Genomic DNA, 17498 nt, shown 5'->3' with positions numbered 1-17498 from the left:
CAGAATGGCAATATTTGACCAGTTATCCACTAGTTTCAGAAGACTCCTCTAAGACTGCATTTTAGAGATGAGAAGCAAAAAACAGTCTCTGCATTTATGAGTCTTAAAAATGTCAATACGCTGGCATGTACTATAAACATACACATATATCAACCCTATGAGGATAATAATAATAATAATAATAATAATAATAATAATAATAATAATAATAATAATAATAATAATAATAATAAACTAGAATTCTATCCAAACATGCATCTGCTGCTTTCTTCTGTGCCGTGATGCTTGTGTGCGTGTTGCAAATTAACTCTCCCCTGGGATCACCGCGGGTTCGAGTTCATTAATTCCAGGCTGATTACGCAGGAAGATGTGTTGTCATTTCAGTTAAACTGCATGGCAGCCTTGACGCTGTTTGCAACCAAGCTACTAACGTCATCGTCTTCTGGACGCAAGACGTGTCTAAGTGTAGCTAGACCCACTATCTAAAGCAAACTCTTTGAACTTACAAAGGGGTCTCACAACAGGCAGGTTCCTCTGTGCTCAGTGTCTTTACAACATCGTTGTGAAATCCACTGAAAATTTGCTCACACAGCCCGATGTTGAGCAATGCTACTTTGGTCATTTTTTATGTTTCCTTAGCAACTGGATTATGAAGTTCTATAAGGGGATACTGACCATGGTGACCAACACAAACAACCAGAGCAAACGATCGGAGGAGGCTGAGCTGAGCTCAAGGCAGAAAGAGAAGTAAAGGTGCTGTAAAGCGACTAGTATAAACACCGACTTAATACTACCGCAGTATGTTTTATTTTCTGGTTCTGTACGTTGGGGGAAAAGAAACACCATGCGGTGTTTTGTTTTTGTTTTTTTTTATCTACACAGATGTTGAAAACTGACATCCTAATGTGAAATGCCTTAATATTTTGCAAACCTGTAAGGGTGGCGCTCGGCTGATCTTAACTAATAATATACAGCAAAGTGGAATTATACGTGTAGTTAAAACAAATCTAATTTGTCTGGTTACCGTTCATTTTCAATGGGAGATTGGTACTGTTGCGAGAAAAGGACACTTGCTTCTCTCATCACCTTTGCCTGAATGGCGCTGCGTGTTCCTCGTTGTTCGATCTCTGTTGACACAGCGCCAACCATGCAAATGCCGTTTGTGGGAATGTCAGTGTTGTTGATTAAAATGCTCCCGACTAACCTGAAGCGCTCTTCTTTTTCATGGACGGCAAGGGTCGAGTCCCGCTGCATGCTGTTGCTGCACATTTTTGCGCTAAAAACTATTGAAAATATTATTGAGCACACGTGATCAACAGAGTTTATTTGTGGAGCTGTTGTAGTTATCCCGATACACATTTTCTCTTCAATTAATCAAAAATAATTACAACATTTTTCTTAACCGAAAAGAAGCATATCGTGCTTTTTTGTGGACCTATGAACTTCAAGAATCAGTATGTGACATTATTTTGCACACCAGTAACTTCCCATTTGATTCAGGGAGTAAACGAAAGAAGCAAGAGGAGAGGAGAGAGGGTCGAATTGATGGGGTTGTGATTTGTAACGATTTCACCACTAGTCCCTGCCTACTACTCGCTCTTTCAGCCACTCAAAAGACTCTCGCCTTCACCAGTGATTTCTTTCAATCTTCTTAAAGCATAATCCAGCTCCTCTGAGCGAATATCAAAGGCATCAAATGTCGAAGAAAAGGAAAACTCCCGATTATGCATTTGAATTCACAAACGAGGATGCCTTGCCGGGCGCTGTCGTCAGCGATCAAGGTAAGAACTGCAAAATATGAATGTTTATACAGCAGCACAGATGGGTAACAGAATCAACCTTCTTTGCTGCTGAATAGTCGGTGCTTTGAGGAACCCAGCGCGCATAGTTGCATGCCATTAAAAAAAGCGTTCTTAATGTAGGCTATATTACGGAATAAAAGCGTAGTATAAAAAAACACATTTTGTACCAGTATACTTTCAAAAGCAAAATAAAGAAAAGTTAGTGATGCATATGTACAAACACTGACAGAAATGCTGCACCGTGCTCTGTATTTGATACACGCCAATAACTGGTTACATTCTACAGTATCTTGTCTGGTTTAGTACTGTACTATACTGCACTTAAGAGAAATGTGTGTCCCTTTATTTTAGACGTTATAAACGCAAAAACCTTCAAAACAGAAACTTTACCGGTCTCTGTCAAGGCGTTTGTCTTCACTCTAGTGTAAGGCTTAGTGCTCCAGTGAACATTACACATCGTGCTTTGAGGTCAGTTCTGTTATACCCTTGCTTTTTATTGTCAAACAACATAAAACAAACACACATTCATTTTAGACACTATAAAGTGTGAACATAGGTCTGTTTATAAGCCCCAAAATATATACATTTGGAGAAAGCAAATATGTAAGACTTGTATTCATCTTTCATAGGACACCAGTTTATCTACATTTTGTTAAACTATGATACAAAGCAAACACACACACTGTCAGTAATACTGCACTGATGTAAGACCAGGAAGTCGGTGCCAATGGAAATGCAAAAATGCGCCCCCAGAATTACAATAATGGAATATAGGTGAGGTAAATGTGAATTGTCATAATTTCTAGAGTATGACCTGAATATGTAATGTGACATCATTTAAAAAAAAAAAAAAGTGCCTTCACATAATATTTATAGCTGTTGACTGCATACAGATAAACAGGTATTACTGTGGGCACATACTGTATGGGCCTGCATTTTTAAGTGAGGCAGTGTGTTCACTTTTAGGCCTCACTCTAAGAGGTTCTCGTGATCAGATAGAGGTGTCAATGCAAAATGGCATTTTGTTCTTTTATAGTTCTGCAAGGGGGAGGACTGTGAAAAGTGACAGTGTTATAGTGGAGACTGTACATGTAGGTCACACAGAATATTTAAGCAATCATGAGCCTGACCCTCCATGGAATTGTCTTAGTGGGAAGGCTTTATTCAAGATAATATCAATCATTATAATAATTACGACACATTAGCTTAGCAAAGAGAAGTATTTAAATACAGAGAGTGTACAGTACTGTAATGTATTGTGTAATTTATAGTGTTAGTATTAGCTGGTGCCCAAGGGTGACTTCTCTATACATATATAACAATCAATCAGACAATGCCTTTGTGATGCATGTTTATAATTTAACCAATCAGACAATGCCTTTGTGATGCATGTTTATAATTTAACCAATCAGACAATGCCTTTATGATGCATGTTTATAATTTAACCAATCAGACAATGCCTTTATGATGCATGTTTATAATTTAACCAATCTCTACATTCAATCCAATACTATAGTAGCTCTGTGCATTCTGTTACAATAACAACAGTGATTGGGCAAAGTGACAGCATGGTGTTGTGTTTCTGTGCTACACTTTTCTATCCCCAGAAAAACAAACGCAAAACTGCCTAATTTGATATATAGAGCTGAAGATATCATTCTCCCTGGTGGACCTGGGGTTGACCACAGTAAAGTCTTTAGAATTTGATTAGATGTGACCCAATAAACAAAAAGTATTATTATTAATACATTTTACAATTGGATCTCTGTCAATATTCTAAAGATATGTAACTATATACTGCACATCATTTTTTAACTCCTTAAGGTATACAAGGAATTGAATGGTTGTTTAAATGGTTTCTTCTTAGAATACATTTGAGAGTCACTTAAGTATCATTTGGATGACCAGATCCAACCTACCTGTCAGTAAATGTTAAACCTTGTTTCGTGCAGCTCATTGCAAAAATAAGAAAGTTAGCATCATTTCTATTTGTGGGACTGTCACAAAGACGGCCGGAGTGGGTGGCGTCAGACCAGAAGCAGGAAGTAAACAGACAGAGATTTGTGGTTTGGTGAAGCTGAGCGAATGCTTTCGCTCAGCATTTAATCAACAGAACAGAAAATAAAAGGTTTGAAACACAAAAAACACTGGACACGGCACTTGCGCCAAAATAAATAGACAAACAAACTTTTACTTTTACAAATACCTCCGTCTCCAAACCCGTTCTCCACTCACCGAACACCTAACACAGAGTGAAGGAAATGTGCGTCTATATATACTATTGTGCTGGGATTCAATTACTAATTAATTATTCACTTGAATCCCAGCACGTGAATTAATTCTGTGCAACCCCGTGCTCACATATTACATTTAACCAGCACGTGAAGTGATTTGTGCCCTCCTCGTGCCTAAATACAAATCTACCTTTTTAAATCACACGTGAAACACAGACCCGTTTATATCCCGTGTACCAATCTATACACCAACATTTAACACACGCACGCAACATACAACACATAATAAGCACACAGGGGCGGGGCACATTGCCACAAATACCCCCCCTTGTGCGCAGCACACATGGCCTCAACGGCCACCTCCCCCCTTAAAAATCCAGCAGTCCAGGCCAAAGTCTCGGGCTGGGAAGGGAGGCTTCCAGGGGCCCACAGGTGGCAATGTTGCCAGTAGCCAGGCTGCTACTGGCCATGCTGTCAGCAGACGTGCTGACAGCTCCCAGACTGACTCCTTCAGCCGGGGCAGTCCTGGCAGCGGAAAGGCTGCTTGGGGGATGGTCTCCTGACCTCCCCTCTTCTTCGTAGCCGACAGCTCCCTCTTCCGGGGCTCCGGCCACAGTCTCTTCTGCAGCACAAGTGCTGCAGTGGGAGCAGGTCTCCGGACCTCCCCCACGATCTCCGGCAGCGAAACTGCTGCAGTGGGAGCAGGTCTCCAGACCTCCCCCATGATCTCCGGCAGCGAAACTGCTGCAGTGGGAGCAGGTCTCCTGACCTCCCCCACGATCTCTGGCAGCGAAACTGCTGCTGGGGTTGGTGGTCTCCAGACCTCCTCCCCCTTCTTCGTGGCCGACAGCTCCCCTTTCTGGGGCTCCGGCCACCGTACTCCCCGTGGTGGAGGTACGGAAAGCAGAGACAGCTCCTGCTGTTCTGCTTCTGGCAGTGGCGGAGGCAGAGGCAGCTCCTGCTCCTCTGCTCCTTCCGGTGGAGGTGGTGGAGGCAGAGGCAGCTCCTGCTGCTCTGTTCCTGCCGGTGGAGGTGGCGGAGGCAGAGGCAGCTCCGACTGCTCTGCTCCTGCCGGTGTAGGTGGCGGAGGCAGAGGCAGCTCCGGCTGCTCTGCTCCTGCCGGTGAAGGTGGGAGCAGCGTGTAGTCTCCTGCCGATGGAGGTGGGAGCAGCGTGTAGTCTCCCCCTTTTCCAGGGGACTGGTGCTGCTCTGCCTCTCTTGCAGGGAACTGGTGCGGCTCCGCCTTTGACGGAGAAACCAGCAGGCATTCTCCCTCTGCTGGTGGAGGTGGAACCAGCAGGCATTCTCCCTCTGCTGGCAGCTTGGGTCCTGGGGCTGTGGAAGCCCCGACTTCCCTCTCTTCGGGCTGTGGACGCACTGACTCCTCCCTTTTGGGCTGTGGACGCACCGACTCCTCCCTTTTGGGCTGTGGACGCACCGACTCCTCCCTTTTGGGCTGTGGATGCACCGACTCCCCCCTCTTGGGCTGTGGACGTTCGGGCTCCCCCCACTCAGGCGTAGGACGTTCGGGCTCCTCCCACTCAGGCGTAGGACGTTCGGGCTCCTCCCGCTTGGGCTGTGGACGCTCAGGCTCCTCCCGCTCGGGCTGTGGACGCTCAGGCTCCTCCCGCTCGGGCTGTGGACGCTCCGGCTCCTCCCGCTCGGGCTGTGGACGCTCAGGCTCCTCCCGCTCGGGCTGTGGACGCTCAGGCTCCTCCCGCTCGGGCTGTGGACACTCAGGCTCCTCCCGTTCAGGTACTGGCGAGCTGGCATAGGGGCATCCCGACCAGTCGTGTCCCCCTTCCTCACATCGCCCGCACCAGCTCGGTGGCACCTCGGAGCAGTCCCTCCAGCGGTGATCCACCTCTCCGCACCAGGTGCACCAGGGGAACAGGTTCTCTGGCTCCTCTGGCCGCTGTTGCAGTTGTGGTTGGGGTGGTGGGAGCAGCAGTCTACCCCCCACTGCTGGTGGAGACTGAGGCGACCCCTGCTTCTCCCTCTCCTGATGGACAGGGCAGTGGGCCACGAAGTGCTCACCTCTGCAGATGGGGCATAGTTGGGGTAGCTGTCCGAGGGGGTACCAGGGGCAGTTGGTGCTGGAATGCCCAGGCTCAGCGCAGCAGTAACACCTGGGCTGCTGTTCCTCCGGCTGGTGTTGTGGTTGCTGTTGCTGCTGCAGCTTTCCTTTCCCCCTTCTCTTCTTACTCCTCCTCCTCACCTTCCTCTCCTGGGCCGGTTCCTCCTCCTCCTCACCTTGGAAGGGGCAGATCGCCACCGTGTGTCCGTAGACTCCACAGGCCATGCACCAGCCTTGGTCCTCGAGGCCCCCGAGGAGGTCCTCCAGGTCCCGGCAGCCGTCTCTCCAGCCTTCCATTTTCACTTTTTTTTTTTTTTTTTTTTTTTTTGAAAAACAGTCCTGTGGTTTTTTTTTTTTTTTTTTTTTTAAACACAAAACCCCCTCTCCTGGTCTGACGCTTGGAGGCGCTGTTTATCCCACTTCTGACACCACGTGTCACAAAGACGGCCGGAGTGGGTGGCGTCAGACCAGAAGCAGGAAGTAAACAGACAGAGATTTGTGGTTTGGTGAAGCTGAGCGAATGCTTTCGCTCAGCATTTAATCAACAGAACAGAAAATAAAAGGTTTGAAACACAAAAAACACTGGACACGGCACTTGCGCCAAAATAAATAGACAAACAAAACGGACTAGACAGTGCACAGACAGACGCACAAAACACGATGAGCAGATTTAACTATTTACTTTACTTTTACAATTACCTCCGTCTCCAAACCCGTTCTCCACTCACCGAACACCTAACACCGAGTGAAGGAAATGTGCGTCTATATATACTATTGTGCTGGGATTCAATTACTAATTAATTATTCACTTGAATCCCAGCACGTGAATTAATTCTGTGCAACCCCGTGCTCACATATTACATTTAACCAGCACGTGAAGTGATTTGTGCCCTCCTCGTGCCTAAATACAAATCTACCTTTTTAAATCACACGTGAAACACAGACCCGTTTTATATCCCGTGTACCAATCTATACACCAACATTTAACACACGCACGCAACATACAACACATAATAAGCACACAGGGGCGGGGCACATTGCCACAGGGACACATATGTCGCTTGTCCCTTAAAGGGTTAATGACACCCAATGAGAGACAGTGGCGGGGTTGGGGGGTACAGTAGATAAATTCAAGCTATGCAGCTTTTAACTCAATATTATTTAAAACTGTGTCCTATCCTGTAATGTAAAAAAAGTTATTATACAATGGCAAGAAAAAATCCTGAGCTCTGATTGGTCAGCCTTGCACAAGACCTGTGATGTTATCCCAGCATAACATCACAGATCTAGTACCGGCAACCTCCTCACTGAAAACATATCAATCCACCACAACTGTCAATAACACAGAATAAATTACACAATTTCAGAAGTGAATTTTACCTTAAACAACATGACAACTGTGGAAACCTTGTTTGGCAAAGCACCTTTAAACACAGAGCAGCCAGGAGACCAGACAGCACCTCTCAATGAGTGAAAAACAAACCATAAAAAAGACACCTGGAGAGCGACTCTGAGGCACTAGACAAGATTTAGAATCGGACAGAAATGAAGCATCCGCGAAATGACAAACCAACTGGGCAGTCTGACTGGATGAGTGAAAGTAACACAAATATAGACTTGAAAACTGTCACGATAGAACACTTTAATAGAGTTCTACGACAATCTTATGCCTCTGTCAGAAATAGCTCTGGAGAGCCGTATGGCATAAGGCTTAAGCAGTTACGTGCGGCTCAGATCTGGTTTAAAAAATACACTTAAATGAACCACCCCTGAGCTGTAACATTAATATATTATTAGAACATCATAATTAATATTTTATTACAGTTGTAAATGGGGCCTGCGGCCTTGTGCCCAACCACCCAAGTTGTCATGTTATCCCAACACAGCACACGTCCTGTTGTGCATTATTCTTTTATCATATGTACCTTGTTATGTTGGATTTGCATACATTTTGTATATCATCTTTACAATAATTACAAAGGGACAGTTAAAACAAACAAGGAAAACTCCAATGCAAATTGAGTCAGAAGATAAAATCTGAAGACAGACAGTAGCATTAAACAAATAAGGGTGACATACCCACCTGCTTTACATTTACAGGCAAGCCAGCATATCCGTGCCAGCTTTCTCTGATCAGTAGGTTTTCCAAATATTACCAGACATGAGATTTAAATACACACGACGGTGTGTCTGCCTAAGAGGAGCTTTCTAAAAGGGTCTTTTCGGCAGTGCAAGAAGATGCAGCTCATTAATTAACAAAAAAAAAAAAAAAACAGGACAAAGACGAATTGCACTAAAGAGACTTCTTTAATACGTATCAAAGCATTTTCACCACATGGTTACTTCATTCCAGTCACAAGATGGTTGCTACAGTAGTCCCAGTTACAAGTTCCAAGCCACAAAGTGGCTTCGTGTTCCCTCAGCTTAACAAACAAGAGGGGAGCACCACATACAGTACAACTACTGGTACTGTATAGCTATTGACAGTGTTTTTGTGTTGTGATAAATGGAAGCAGGAATGTGTGACTGCAGGATAATCTGTATTTTATTATGTGCCGGAAAAATATGGCACAGTAGACACGAAGAGGGAGATTCACAAAGCCATGTACTCCACTGTGTTATTAGGACCATTTTCTTCATAGGGAAGAAAACAAATCTGTTAAAAACACAACATTCAAAATAAACAGCTCTAGAATTTACGTCAAGGGCTCTTAATTATTCTTTCATTGGCAATTTCTAGTTTTGAATCTTTAACTGATGTTTTTCTATTTTATTTATTTTTTTAAATGTGCTGTTGACAATTTAGAGTTAGAAGCTTTGTGAATTTGCCCCCAAAGTACATAGAGCCAACATAGTTGCAGTAGATCTTACGCAATAGCCATCTCTTAATAGACCACACATTTTCCATTATGAAACATGCGTACATTGTGGTTTAAGTGTACTTGATAGCTTATACTTTCTGCCTAGCACTCCATGCAGATATCTTATTGCACTTCATACAGTCAAATAACAAAGTTATGAGAATGGGAAAGGCAGTGGTTGGTTACTGAGGAATTGCTTTTGGGAGTTTTAAAAGAACTCAGACTTAGGTAAGATCTATCTCGGTAACAGCCAACCACAGCTTTTCAGCATATCTGCTTTCCTTTATGTGGCCTATTCAAGTAGAATTAATTGACAGTGCAACACTGAACTATCTGTAAGGAGTGATCTGTATATTTAATTAATTAACTCTTTCATGCATGGCTATCTCATACGGGGACAGATAACCAAAAAAATAGTCTTCTAGTCTTTATATTGGGACATATGGAAGATGCAAATGCATGATAGCCTCATATGAGGATGCCATTTTTTCCCCCATATAAAGCAATGAAAAGAAAGGTCAGTGAAAAATATACTTATCATGTGGCCATTTTTTTCCACAGCTATTTAAAAAAAAAATTGGTTAATAGCTTTTAAAAAAAATAAAATACCATCAAAAATGATAATACACATTTACCGTAATAGGTGCGCCATTTATACAGGAAGATGTGAGACCTATGAAGTGCAGGAAATACATATTAGGTAAGAGTCACGTTGTGGAATTGTTTTGTATTTAAGGGGTTTACACAAGAAAAGATTTTTAATTGCGTAAACTAATTAGGATAAACTAAATCATTAAAGTGAAGAGCACAATAACGAGCATGATGCCAGTGTTATCAAGCTCAGGTGACTCAGACTTACTGTGCCTTGGTTCAGTGTGAAAAAAACGCACTTCCCACAAAAGCACCATTTTCATTCACTTTCCTGCTTTTTTGATAGTGGTAATCAAACACAGGATACGCTGTCTGTCTACTTTCATCCTAATGGAGTTTGATCACCCCTTAACCCTTTTAGTCGTGAATTATTTTTGATGTGCTGAAGAAAGCGAAGTTAATTAAGAACACAAAGTTAATTAAAAAGGAAACGCCTTTATTGGGTATATATGGGAACAGGACAAAAACTTTTTTTGTTAACATACATTTTGGTAAAGTTGCCTTTTATCACAGAAACCTTGGTCGCTTCTCAATGTTTCCTTCCTTCTCCCAGGCCATGGTATTCTTTAAACTTTTTTCTTTTCATTGCAACAGAGAAGATTTGACAGGTTTTGCACTTTGAGTGTTGTCTTGACTTTACCTAGGAGTCCTGTGAGGTTCCAACGTGATTTCCGACGGCATATGATAACATACTGGTGCTGAGATAAGGACTGAAATGGTTAAAATGTGCAACTTTTAAGATAAAAAAGAAAATAAGTTACTTCCTGGTATCTGATCACAAGGATTAGATTAAAACAGCTAGACCATTGAAGTGAAACTAAGCAACAGTACAGGAAGTAGTTTTCTACCAGGAAGTAGCAACTGCTTCTTTAGCTGAATCTGTCAACACCAGTTGGATAATGAACTATAGAAAAATGGTAAACTTGTTTATCTTCTACATTCAAATGGTAAACGTGTTTATCTTTCTCTAGCTTGCTTCTTCTCAGTTATGTCAAATTATTATTGTTTTTACAAATGACACCTTGACAGTAAAAAGTATAAATAGGTCTTTTTGTTTTGCACATGTGCAGTGGTTGCTGCAACGGCTTCCACAGACATTTTTTTTTTCTCCCAAGAATTAAGCATTTATTTATGTATTTTATCAAAAACCTAAATCATCTTTTTTTTTTATATGGACTTTGAAAAAAAACCCTTCATTTTACTACATTTTGGTGACAGTAAAAAAACAACAAAACAAACACATTGTAATATTAGTACATTCAAAGGTAATAATAAGATCTCATTAATGCAAGTGTTATACAATCATTTCTTAAACAGAAAACCTGGCCTTCCTGTTTTTCTAAGCTGTATCACTGAGTTCATGTGCATTTATTTCACGTAATTAAAAACAGGCAATCACTCGCGGAGTCCACAGTGTATTCTTTTGATTCATTGATGGAAAGACTCTTAGCAGCACTCTGACCTCATATGTTGTTTAAACTAGAAGTTGTTTGGAGTTCTAGAACCAAAAAGAGATGATGACAGTATCTGTAGCACCTCTACCCTACCCGCATATACCCAGGAAATCAGGGGGTGTAATTCATTTATTATTTCAAAATACTTTCCCTGGAAAAACTAATTGCTGAAGCCACATGAAACACTGCATTTTCCTGCAATATACACAACATAAAACAGCTGTTTGCCATAGAACCCTGGTGATCTCATCGTCTCGGCAGGTAAGAAATTGGCTTGGTGGTCATTGCATGTGACCTCAGAGGAAAACCAGATACCGTTGAGACCGAGCTGAATCAATTAATCGCATATTGATCGCCTTGGCTTTGTCTTAATTAAACATGAATTGATCGATTAATTACCCAGGTGCCCTATTTTCACATGCATGTTTTCAGTATATATGCTTTTTAATAATAAAGTGTTCACAATGTATACATTTGAATTATTTTAATTATTACCTGCTGTATACAGCAGTGCTTGTTGGTACTTGGGGTAGCAATACGGTTGCAAGCAACAGGTATGCTTCTTGCTTTACAACTAACACAACAGTGCTAATAGAATTTCCCAACTGCTGTATGTTTTCAGAGTTGAACGGACTGCTATATTGTGTTTCCTGATACTGAGTTGTGAATAAAGAGAAGTCTCTTCCATTTTAATTGGAACTTGACTGAATCATTCATCTCGGGGGAGAAAGTGAAAAGTGTACCCTGCACTGCAGATTCTTTACACTGACCGATACCCAATAGGATGCTACTTGCAGCTCTAGTAGAGTCTTCCCTGCTGGGGCAGAACTCAACAAACATGGTTTAGGAGGGCTAGGAGCTGCAGGAGACACTAAACCAAGTTCCTCTCTACTCTTGAGGTATTAACCCTGGGGCATCAATCATTGTTTGTCAGGAACAACTTAGTACCTGGCATCACAGATAAAATACAGCTTTATCTCTACTGTGTTTTCCAAAAAAAAAAAAAAAAAAAAAAGAAAAGATAAACGATTCCATTGATTGAAGTACTCAAATAAAATTCTAGAGTGATCACAGTAACATGGACTTCAAAGCATGTACTGTCCACCAGTCTTATTACCAGCATCTCCTGTTATTTAAACAGTTTATGTGATTTCAGGTGTTTAAGTCAATATTCAGCTATCAAAAGTATACAGACACCGGCTGAATACAGACACCTATTTTCTCCAAAACCATTGTGCCTTACAGTCAGAAGAGAGGAGAAATCAAATAGTAAAACAGGCTTGTTACACAATAGATAAAAATAAATCTCTATATTATACCATTTCAACTATTGCAACTATTTGTCAAAAGTGGTAATTTGACTGGTTTATAATATAGAGACCCATATCCGTACTGAATGAATTCCCAAATGCAAAAATACTGTATCCATATGTCTTTCCTGTTATGGGTACTATAGTATTCTTTTTTCCTGTGGAAAGGTTACTCACAGTGAGCTATTTCCTAGTCATTTTCAGGGGAATATTCACAAAGACACAATCAACAACCAAACCTTTGCACTCTGCAAGGACCTCAACTATACCAGCATGTACAAATTCATTACAACACCCCATCACTTCCGTTGTTTTGATTTGTTGTGCATATGAAATCAAACCACTGGAACTGAAAATACTGAAAAATGGTCAAAATAGGCAGATTAGTGATAGTCTAATTTAACTGATGACTTTAATAGGCCATCCATGCAATTAATTTACAATAGTTAGAGAAAAAGGAACACATAGCCACAAATGGCAAAATGCAATAAACTTTTTAGAAGTTGTTTAAGATACCTAATTAAAGCACAAAGTGGGCTAATATTGTCACACATGAGTGCCTGTTGTTTCTATATCACTGATTACCGAAAATTGAAATTCTCACACCATGAGGTTTTCATGCAGGTAGGTATGTAAGGGATATAGATGACAAATCTTGAGGTGTTCTAATACATTTACACACTGCTGTTGCTGTTGCCAAACATTTTCTGACACCTGCCAAGAGGATATCATAACTGCGAGCGTGTAAGAAAACCCTCTCTACTCTTACCAAGAGGCCAGCTTCATGCAAACGAAACATTGATTTGATGTTTTTAGATCTCCAGCATTTCCTGTTTCAGCTCTATCAAAAATACTAAAAATGGTAATCCACTGAGATACAATTGTAGCTTTATTATACATGAATTCATGTCATGCAGTTTTGCAAGTGGGGTATCTGTGTTGCCAAGAAACACCACACACAGTTCAGTATTTACCAGACAGATTTCTGGGATTTCTCTAAATTCTATTATATTGTCATTAGCCTAATTGTCATTTGTATAGTCAAGTGTTTGATATATCAAATTAGATTCATAATAAAGTATGGAATGGCTGAAACTGCTTCAGTGAAATATTTGCCAATTTCAACCCTGTATAACAGTATGTGTGTCAAAAAAGCACCTAAATCTTATAAATGTGTCACATGAGAATACCCTCCACTCAGTAACTCAACTAAATGAACGGACAGGATTTACTGGAATATGAAACTGAAAACATTTGAGTTTTGACAATATTAAGCACACAATCATGATGCATTCAGTATCATAATTTGAAATTTGCAGCACCTGTTGTTATACATGCATTCACAGATTATTTAAAGACAAAACATTTACAGATGCAAGTGAATTTGAAATATAGGAGTGTATACAGTGTTTTAACAAGCTAGGGTACTGTCTGATCTCCAGTTTATTGTTCAGTTATTAAAAATATGTTTTGTAAAATTGTATGTTGTGTTGTAACACAAACATGCCAAACAGAAACAGAATAACAATACTTAATAACAATTTGATTGCATCAACAAGTTGTATGCATAAGATATTAATTAGATTCCACATTTAATTTTAGGTTCAGAAGAAAACCTACAGCAATGCATACATTGTATTTTATTCCACATTTCTATTTTATGCGAAGGCTTGATTAAAGTTTAAAGTCATTCATTGAAGTGGTAGACTTAACCCAATGCTTGTTTTATGTGCAACAGCAAAGACTAGTGGTATAAAATAGACAATGCTGTGAATCTTCATTCAAATATCACTCCTGCCTTGTGCCTACAGAATGTTTTGAGTTTTTTTTTTGTGTGTGTGTGTGTGTGTGTGTGTGTGTGTGTGGTTTCTTCATGTTTTCAATGTTACAGAAACCCCTATGGCAAAATCTAACCATTCACTTTGACCTGTGACCTTATATGGCTGCCTTATTGTGGCCATGTGGCTTTTTGGCTTACTTGACGATAAAGACCTGACAATTGAGATATCGCCTTCATGTTTGGCACACATGTGTTTTCTTTATTATCTAGGTAAAGTTTGATGGTTGGTTTTGATAAAAAAAAAAAAAAGAAAAAAGAAAAAAATTGTGGCTGTTGTACAACGCTCCTCTCAACACTGCCAAAGCTTTATCATATCGTTGAGACCGTTTGAAGCAGTGGCATCATATTTGCATGGTGACTGACCATTACATTGATGTGGCCAAATATGGCTTCCGTATTGAGGTGGTGTGACAGAACACATTACGTTATTGTCTTAATATTTAGTACATCGCTATCATTCCATGTTTTTTTCTCCGTGTGGAGTCTGAAGTAAAGATGGAGTGTACCTCCTCATATCCCATATGGTGGTATTCGTGAGTATTACTGATCTATTCCCAGTCCTTCTTTATCTTTTCTTTACCTTGACTGATTGCCAGTAGGAAATATAAAAAAATAAATAATAAATAAGGCTGTTTGGTGTGCCATAAACAAAGTGACAATGTATATATGTTTAACTAATAATGATCAACTGCAAAACAATGTAGCATGTCAAATCTAGGGAAAGAGAAGCAGAAAGTTTGGACTGACCCCTGTCCTGTAAAGGAGGTAGACAATACTTTTTATTAGATCACCATAGGAAAACAGTACTTCCCTCTCAATCTCTAGAAAATCACACAAGTAATCAGAATCAATATTTTTCACAAATAAAAGTAATTCCAAACCAAATATGGCTAACTTCTCTGAGGGAATGCAATATTTGAGTGATTGTAATTACAACTACTCCGAGTGACTGCAGTCATTAAAAGATATAACTGAATATTAAACCATAAAAAATAAGTGATTTGAAGCTACCTGCAGTACTCTTTGAGTTTTTGAGCATTGTGTGTGAATACGGGACTCTCATTTTGTAATAAGAAACTAGTTCTCGAAGTTGAGTATAACTTTGATTGTCTCATATTCTCAATTGTCTCACTAGAACGCTACAGCATATTTACATTATTAGATGTGTTTATTGTGTGCAACACTAGATGGCACTGCTGTGATGATCAGCCAGAGGCCAGTGTCTAGATTTTCATATTTTCTCTTGTGAAGTTCTCAAGTTCAGTTTTACTTTCCAGATTGTCAGTATTTTAACTACTGGCCCATATTTATAAAATGTTTTTTCTGTGTGTGTGCTTGTTTTGCTGGTTTCCATTAAATAGCAGAGCTGGTGCCGGTTTGGTGTAGAGCTTTGAAAATCGAGTGTTTTGCTCGATTTACTTTGAATTGTCATTGGAATTGGAATTGTCATTATATGTCTCATTACTTTTTGGAAAATATTGTAAACATCACATTTAGGCACTCAAGAGCTGGTTCATTTTGTATAGTCACAAATAGCTTATTTTTTTAACATATACAACTGTGGCCAAAAATTTTACATCACCTAGAATTTTAGACTTGAGACATCATTAAAAAAAAACAACAACAACAAAAAAACTGTATGAACATAATTGAGATTTTTTATTTAACATCATGTAATCAAATAAACTCCAGAATTTGCAAAAGTCTACTGGAAGCCACAATAGTAGTACAATATTTCATGTTAGATTTCGAAATGTCAATTTTTTATAAGTATATGGAAAACTACAAAGTGGTATGTAATTCAATATGTTAACGTAACATTATTCAGCAGGTTTCATTCGACTTTATGAAGCAAAATTAGTTCATTCTATAGGGTGATGCAAAACTTTTGGCCATAGCTGTTGATACACGTGTTAATAAAGTGTGCAGAAAATAAAGATGTTAAGTCTTTCAGCAAGTAGTAGAACTCTTAAAGTTAAGTCTGAAACATGCGTGGGTATTTATGTGTTAGATCCTGCAGCATTGGGAAGCTTGCTGCTTGTGTTGTGTAAATACAGCAAACCCACAATGACATGTATACTGTGTATGGGCTGTTCAGCTTGACTGCCAGAAGTGCTTGTCACCGGTTGATTTTTGCTTGCTATGTATATCGATTCATCACCTAACGAGGCAGTACATAACCGCATAGGAGGTTACTGCATAACCACATGCAACTGTTAGCAAAGGTACTACTACAACGTTTAAATGCAAGCTTTCTGTTAGTTTTAATATACCTGTATACATATTTTACTGTGTTTTATTATTGTAGATTACACTATTTATTTGTTTACCTATATTGTTTTACCATTATCAAAATTAATCAGCCTACATATGTACTTTTCACAGACCAGCACTAACCTCACATGGAACAGTTCTATGCAGTGCACAGATTATGTTGAAAAGTAAACAGCGACACCGTGTGGTTAACTAGTAACTGCGTGGATTAAATCCTAAAAAGCAGTTTTTAAAGTTCAGTTTGCTTTGCAAAGCATGTTGGCATTTGAAGATTATTTAGCCCCAGCTGAGCTGACGCATGTCCTAACATTCTGTTCAGGTGTCCATTTGTGACAGGTTGGCAAACAAAACACAACTAATAAACAAAAGTTGCCTCTACACAGGCATTGCAAACACAATACTAAAACAAATGAAGCAGTTCAGGACTTACAACACATTAAAAGACACACAACCAGTTGTACATCTTCCTGGGTGTAGCATTTTTGTATCCCCCTGCCTATTCAGAGTCTCAGTTTCTCTCATGGCTGGTTTGGAGAGAACCAGTTCCATCAAACACATGACAGAGTTCCCTCATCATGCCACAGGATACCTTTACTGGATTTGGGTCCATGACTATTTTAATGATCTCAATTGTATTTGTATTTATGTAATATTTTCAGTACTGTAGTTTTGTAGTTGCACCTTTACAGTAATTGCTATCTAATTACATGCATAATAACAAGTGTAATAGACATAAAGGCTACTTGAGGCCTTAAAGTTGTCTTGGTATAAAACTCAATAACTATTCAAATGTATATTGGGGTCCATTTGAATGATCTAATCAGATGCTGTTCTAAAAAACACTACCTTACCCTGCTTATTGCATTTTTTTCTTTTACAGTTGTTAATGTACACTTAAGGTCTTATGGTACACAATGAATTGAGCGGTTGTTCAAACAGTTTCTTCTTAAAATACATTTGAGAGTGACTGAAGTATCTCAAGGAAACTGCCAATC

The 17498-nt window shown here is 39.9% G+C and overlaps 1 protein-coding gene across 1 annotated transcript in view; it reads left to right on the top strand.

The window, feature by feature from the left end:
* Positions 1-584: 584 nt before the first annotated feature.
* LOC117403040 (cAMP and cAMP-inhibited cGMP 3',5'-cyclic phosphodiesterase 10A) overlaps positions 585-17498 on the top strand; it is a 115034-nt gene continuing 98120 nt past the window's right edge. The window contains exon 1 of the mRNA XM_059023790.1: positions 585-1781. Coding sequence (XP_058879773.1) covers positions 1697-1781 — 85 coding nt within the window. The 5' untranslated portion in view covers positions 585-1696. The remainder of the gene's footprint in view (positions 1782-17498) is intronic.

This window comes from Acipenser ruthenus, chromosome 5, assembly GCF_902713425.1.
Source record: "Acipenser ruthenus chromosome 5, fAciRut3.2 maternal haplotype, whole genome shotgun sequence".
Taxonomy (NCBI): Eukaryota; Metazoa; Chordata; class Actinopteri; order Acipenseriformes; family Acipenseridae; genus Acipenser; species Acipenser ruthenus.
The sequence above is the reverse complement of the archived record's forward strand: the minus strand, read 5'-3'. Positions and strand labels throughout refer to the sequence as shown.